A 7,411-nucleotide genomic window follows, 5' to 3' on the forward strand; every position below is an offset into this window, starting at 1 on the left:
AACGGAAGCATGAAGTAAAGGATCCAGACGTCGATGAGTCCCTTAATGAATGGTTAACCATTGTTACTGGATCAGCTGTGCGAGTAAGCTGCTGAATGTTAAAATGCAAAGCAGAAGAACTCGATAAAAAGCTGGGCCACGATGACTTTAAAGCTGCGGACGGTTGGTTGTCTCGATGGAAATCTAGACAGCACATAAAATTCAAGAAAGCACATGGCGAGAAAGAAAGTGCTGAGAGTGCAGGCGCTGAAGAATGGAAATAAAAAATCGCCTGAGCTTCTTGAAACTTTTTCAGCTGATGGCATCTACAATGCTAATGAAACTGGGCTGTATTATCGTGCTACACCGGACGGCTCGTTAAGTTAGAAACATGTTGCACTCTCTGGCTCCAAAAAAGCGATGGATCGCGTAACTGTCTTGTGCTGCTCAAACATGTCAGGAACGGACAACAGGAAGCTGTTGGTTATAGGAAAAAGCACTAAAGCTCGCTGCTTTAAAGGACTTAGGATGGACAGCTTACCAGTTGTATATCGTGCGAAGAGAAATACATGGATGACCCCTGAACTTTTTTAAGAATGGCTGAAGGACTGGAACAGAAAACTACAACGCCAGTCGAGAAAAGTGCTGCTTCTTTTTGACAGTTGTGCAGCACATCCTCATTTAGATTGTTTGAAGAACATCCAGTTGGAATGTCTACCTCCCAGGACCACAGCTTTGTTCCAGCCAATGGGCATGGGCATCATAAAAAATTTGAAGACCATTTATCCTGCAAGGTTGGTTCATTATATCCTTGAAGCAATTGAAGAAAGTTTGCTGACCTCATCGTCAAAAGCCAGCGAAGTCAGTGCAAAGGTCAACATCTTACAACATCTTACATTTGTGGCCGACAACTGGCGAAAAGTGAGCAGTGAGACAATTCAGAACTGTTTTTCTCACTGTGGCTTTAAGCACTTGGTTTTGGAGATGGATGTGGGCATGCTCATTGAAAATGAAAATGATGACGGACATGTGGAACTTCAACAGGTACAAAATTGCGAAGAATTTTTATCTACCGACAACGAGCTTCAATGCTACGATGAAAATGAAGATTACGACGCTGCAATCGTTGCTCGAGTTGCAGCAAAACATACGAAAGCATCGGAAGACCAAGAAAGTGATAATGATGATAATGATGATGATGCCACTAATAAGTTGGTGCAAGTGACAACACAGGATGCCAGGAAATGCATTGAAACTTTGCGTCGATATTTCATGCAGGAGGGAAATAAAGACAGGCCCATTGCTGAGTTAGATGTTTGTGGCGATTTTGTTCACGTGCAATCCGTCAAGAAACGCGTCAGATCACATTGGATAAGTTCTTCAAATAGTAACTAGAACTTGGTAAGAACTTGTTTTTATTGTGCTTCGCAAGCTGAGTATCGTGGAGATCGTTTCTTAGAATTTGTTTCTAAATTAATTTTCTGAATGAAAAAAGTTCGACTGTAGTTCGTGTTTGTACATGTATGTTCGCCATACGTGTGTACCGCACAATAAAGGTCATAATTATATTTTAGTACATGATTTACATGTGCATTTACTGTTTGCTACATATAGCACGTCCCGTCTTACAACATAGGACATGTTCGTGTAATCGGACCAGCCGGTTATTAGGACCAAAAGGATCGCTTCTCGATGTAGTCCGATTAACCGGAATCGACTGTATTGCCTGTGACAACTGAGAACTGACCGCTTTCTCCAATCTTGAATAGTTTTCGCCTAGCCGCTGAGAAATTCCCACTTCCTTCGATTTTTCAAAATTGCAGTCTCTCTCTAGCTTGCATCAAACTAACTATTTATGTAATTTTCCTATTTCTGCTCACTACTTAGGTAGTTTTATGATGTGGAGGTACATGGGTTTGAACCATAGGTACTCCGAAATACTTAATCATTGGCATCGAGATAGAGTCTTTATGTCCCCGAGGTTCAGATAAAACAAATCTGTATGTGTTGTTGATGGCACGGATTGTCAGGGTGCGGCGACGGCTTTTATTGTATCAAGCACACTCCAAGTTGGAGTTTCCGTCTCCTTTTCAGCAGCATGATTTGCAGCTCTCACAAGTCGCTTGCGATAAGACCTTTTCATAACCAATAATGCCTTCATCTGAAGATGACTTGTTGCATTTTTGGAGAAAAGTGAATCTCTGCACTAGTTAAGTTCAGATCATGTATATGCTGTACACCTACCAAGTGTCGTAAGAGATTTTCACTTCTGGAAAGCAGCTCTAGCAGAGAAACAACAGGAAAAAATGTTGAAGTCTTTAATAGTGCGTGTTAAATGACAATGACTCAACGGATAAAAAAGCAGTTTGTAATACGTGTTAACCGAAATTTGCATTAATTTAAAGCTTCCTATAAAATCATATTTATCGTTAACGGGACCTAAATTTGGTTCATGTTAACCAAGTGTTTTCATTTTAAGGGATGTTTACTGAAAAATCAACATGATAATGAAATCCAAGGGAAAAAGTTCCTAACAGGAAATACTCATGTGAAAATCAAAACCAAAAATTAAAATAGTTCAGTGAAATTAATAAAACATAATACAATGGATACAAAATAGTATATAAAACTATTGAAAATTCTTTGGTTTTTTTTCAAGGAGCAGCCGAAGAATTTTCAACAGCAAGTTTCAACAGAGTCACTTCTTGAACCATTCAAAATGAAAACTAAAAGAAAGGATCAATAAAATTATATTATTAGAATAATAAAAGTTCTTTATAAGTGCATAAAATTAAATTAGTTAAAATGTATTTTTAATTTAATAAATAATCATGTAATCTGCTTCGACCGGAGCCTAATATTAGCCTAATTGTAACACACAAAACGTTAAAAAAAAAAAAAAAAAAAAAACTTTGGCCGTAATTTAAAATCTGAAACCTTTCAGATTTTCTTTCTTTCTTTCTTTCTTTTTTTTTTTTAAGAGTTTTTAAGCCTAATAACTTCCATATTAAAGGACATGTTTTTTTATTACTTTTTCTTTTCCCATTTAGGACTGCCTTCCTTACCGAATAAGGGAAGTACACATTGTTAATGAACCAGCTTTCTTCAGTGTCTTCTATAACATCATAAAATGTGCTATACCGAAGAAATTGAGAGATAGGGTGAGTACTTTCCATTAAAGATACAGCTGCTTTAATTCTTATAAGTTTCCAGTTAATCGTTTTATTGAGAATTTTAACAGAAATTATTTTTTAAGTGTGATATATACATCATCAAAATACAGAATTTATTACTGCTTTATTAAATATATAAACACTTATAATGTTTATAAATACTTTACAATCTTTTCCGAACCTCACGCAGTCACATCAGAGAATTTATATCCACTGAGTAAATATATAAATTTAATAAAAAATAAAAAATTAAGAGTAGGAAGAAGAAAGCCAAAGTTATGTTAAATGTAAAATTAGGCGGAAAAAAATTCACGAACACTCAGATTTTATGAAAATCTCTCTCGATTTCAACGGGAAATGACATAGGTCCTTCTTCGGAAGAGTGTGTGTGTGTGTATTTAATTAAGGCAAAGCACACGAGGGCTATCTGCCTAAGGGGAGGGATGCCTTTCGTGGAGGACTTTCTAAGGGAAACTGGCTCGTATACACGTTACACATGGGGAAAACCACGAAAACGCCCATGCAGCCAGCCCGTTCGCGGGATTCGAACCTCGGACCAAACTACCAGTGTTCAGCGACTTTACCGCTCGGCCGCTGGTGGGCCCTTCTTCGGAAGAAGAAAATACTTTACGTAAGTTCCGCAAAACGAAAGGTCCAGATATATAAGGAAAATTAATTTAATAAATCCGACCAAAAATGAGTTGAATACTGTGCCATCTATCGAGTAAAAATTAAATGAAAAAGGAAGAAAAACAAGCTTGAAATTTTAAATTCTGGCGAGAAATTCGAATTAAATAATTAATTAATTAATTGGATCAATGGAGAATTGGAAGTAATTACTTTAAATTACGTTGGAATTAGTACAGTTGATCAAATTCAAAAGATTTTTGTGAACGCAGAAGACTTTAAAAGTATGTCTAATTTGTCAATTAAATAGAGTTCTTGAGCGCTTTAGGGGAGATAAATTTGTAATCATCGTTAAAGGACCATACAAATGGCTACTGATAAATTTATTAGTCCACAGGGGCTTTGTCCCTGAAGGACTATTGTTTTCGTTTTGCAATTTTGCGTTGAATCACTATAAACGGCGAATCACTTTTCAAACTGTTGCCACCAAATGTTAGAGTACTGCATTATATTTGAAGAAATTAAATAATGAAAAATCTGCATAAATGTATGTATATTTCTCGCATTGTGATAAAACAACGGTACATAGAGCCACCGAATTTTGAATGACGTAATTCTCCTACGAATATGGGCATGTGGAAAATTTGAAATTTGGAATTTCTTTTATTATTGATTTCATATTTTGTAAAACTTAACGAATTTTAACAAACTGAACGAGTAACAAACTCAACAATTTTAAACCGAGCAATGGTAAAACTCTACGGGGGGGAAAAAAACCTTTTTATTTCCTGCGCGCGGAACTGTGTATCGAAAATTCTAAAGATAAGCTTATTTTAAAATTATTGTGCGCCATTGCTATTGAACTGAATTTTATTGCTTAAGTGCAGAGAACATGATATTTAATAAATAATAATAACACGCAAAACGTTAAAAAACATCCCTTTGGACGTAATTGAAAATCTGAAATCTTTCAGATTTTTTTATATATATTTTATACTTAATATTTATTATTTTTATTTCCTACATAGACTACGTGTTCATTAATGGCTTTCTTCATTTGGACGATATGTGTCAAACTATACTGGAAAGGGACGTTACTTTCCCCAATTAAATACAGAATGCTTAAAGATTGAACTCCGAATTTCACAGATAGGTCCGAAAATTGCATGATACTTGAGATTTTGGAGAATCCGAGCAAATGCTGAAAGTAACAGAACACAAAAAGGGGATGCAACAAGAACGTTATGTTTGTTCCTAACAGAAAAGTGCCTTTTATAAATTAAAACTCATGTGTTTTCAAATTTTTGAGTAATAACTATGGAGAGCAATTCTTACAATTAGCACATGACTTTACGTAATTGAGTTCCTAAATAAAAACAGTTTATGAAGAATAAATACTGAGGACATGATGAACCGAAAGATGCAAGGCCATCTTTTTTGCTCAGCAGAATGGTAATATTTAACATACGAAAGAAGGTCGATGGGAAAAGTATGATAAACAGTAAAAAAGAAATCATATATATGAGGGGTATTTAGAATTTCAAGGGAAATGCGCAGTTTAGTTTTAGATGTGATCTGAATAGTTCTTTCATTGGGATTCGTAAGAGTTACTTCTCCTTTATTATCATTAAATAAGGTATATTTTAATTTTATAACCTGTTATTTTATGTTAACTCTCTTTCCTACCAAGCCTATATTCATTTCCCTGCCAGACTGCAAATTTCCACGGAGCGCGATTTTCAAATTAGGTAGAAAGAAGGAAAAGTTTAAAGGAGGATTTTTAAGAGTGAAATGAGAGCATGTTCTGCCTGCTTGACAGCCACATTGCTAACTTTGATTTTCTAGGAATTATAATTCTGTGGCCTTTAGCTATTCTTGCCATTAGACTTGTTTAAACCGACTCCGGTCAGAGACAGCTTACGCACTAGTTAAACTCTGAAGCTATTAGCCTAGACTTGAATTTACTTTACTTTAGTTTATTCATTATCTTTGATTTTAAGCCAAAAAGTGTTGGCTTCTCTAAGCACGAGTTGGCGCCATCTGTAATTTCGGACATAGCGATAAATCACATATTGCCTTTCAGAGTTTTGGATCTAGTTTATGTTACCAAAGAACACGAGACTCTATAGAATGAAAAATTACCTTCAACACGAAGATAACCTTAAATAATTTAACTCAAAATTGCGCATGTAAACATCACCGAGAGTACTGTAAAGAGTGGTTTACCCATAATCAAGAGAATTTATAAAATTAGAAGCACCACGGCCTTATGAAAGGAGTCAAACACATAAACGAAATAATATAACAAATAAAGGATAATAAAATTGAGTAATATGTAAATAAATAAATAAATAATTGCTAAATCAAATTACTGAAAAATGCTTACTGAGCCTGAGCCCTGCTTATTATTAATTTTTCAGATGTGTGATATTAATAACTAAAATCTTTGCTATCAGACATCTGAATTTCAAAATTTTGAGACAATAACGCTATTTAAAATAATTTTCTACCGAAATCAATAATTTATCTCAGTCATTGATAAAGATTTTTGTATCGTATTAAAATATAAACTTTCTTGTATCAATTTAAGGACAATGCTGTATTAGAAACTTAGGAGTTTTGTTTTTCCATTTTATATCGTGGTCTGTTCTCAAGTATATTTTATGATGAATCACGTTTTAATTGCAAATTATTCCTCTTATTTTAGCTTCATATGCATGGACAGAACAACGAAGCTCTCCACAAGCATTTTTCTCCGGAAATACTCCCTGAGGAACTAGGAGGGAAGGCAGGCCCCGTCGACAGCACAGTATTTTATAACAACGCGCTAAGACTGGAATCGTTTGCCAAAGAGATGATTAAATGTGGATTTCGAAGAGAGTGTTCAGTGAACTCCGGACGATAAACTGAAAAAAATTATTGTTTTTCTTAATTTAGTTTAATTACTGATTTATGTAAAGAATAAGAAATCAATAACCATGCAATTTTGTTAAAAAAATTGCTTTTATTTTTCAACGACCTGAGCTAGTTCAGAAAATGACAAAACTAATTGGTAATAAGGGCTCTTTCATGCCAAATTTAATGCTATTAAATTTGGCCATTACAGCCTTATGGTCTGATGAGAGCTCATTGATGCTTTCAATATAAGTTGGAGCAGTAATATTCTTTATCATGAAAACATTTAGAAAGCCCGGAGTACCAGTACTATAACAGTGTTTTGGGTAGCAGTGTTTTGGGTGTTAACAGTCACGTTAGCCTTACTGACAAAATCATGTATTAATTTTCCATATCTATTTTGTGTAGCGTAGTTCCAAGATATGCGACTTGCGTTAAAATCTCCACCTATAATAATACGATTGTTTATGTTTAACTAAGTTTGCATATTTTTATATGCAACCACGACTGAGTAAAGAAGGGGTACTGATAGAGATAACTGTGAATGTACGTGAGTTGTGTGGTATGATTGTAACAGCTAGTGCCTCTACGACTCAAAGCTATGATAGTGTTACGGTATAATGAGTAATGGAGCGTTTAATTAATAATAGTAAACCTCCAAGGACATTTCCCTTAATAGCAGGCCTACCTGTAGCTGAGTGATCCAGTCAGTGCGAGATATAGTTAGAAGGATGAAA

At 35.0% G+C, this 7,411-nt stretch overlaps 1 protein-coding gene across 2 annotated transcripts in view; it reads left to right on the forward strand.

Moving 5' to 3' along the window:
- Positions 1 to 6,871, forward strand: part of LOC146999235 (alpha-tocopherol transfer protein-like) — a 61,282-nt gene extending 54,411 nt beyond the window's left edge. For both annotated transcript variants that reach the window (XM_085820285.1, XM_085820293.1), the window contains exons 4-5: positions 3,030 to 3,140; positions 6,487 to 6,871. In XM_085820285.1, coding sequence (XP_085676411.1) covers positions 3,030 to 3,140; positions 6,487 to 6,684 — 309 coding nt within the window. In that variant the 3' untranslated portion in view covers positions 6,685 to 6,871. The remainder of the gene's footprint in view (positions 1 to 3,029; positions 3,141 to 6,486) is intronic.
- Positions 6,872 to 7,411: the final 540 nt, after the last annotated feature.

Source organism: Stegodyphus dumicola, chromosome 1 (assembly GCF_044657685.1).
Source record: "Stegodyphus dumicola isolate Sdum_Otavi_A_Nest chromosome 1, ASM4465768v1".
NCBI lineage: Eukaryota > Metazoa > Arthropoda > Arachnida > Araneae > Eresidae > Stegodyphus > Stegodyphus dumicola.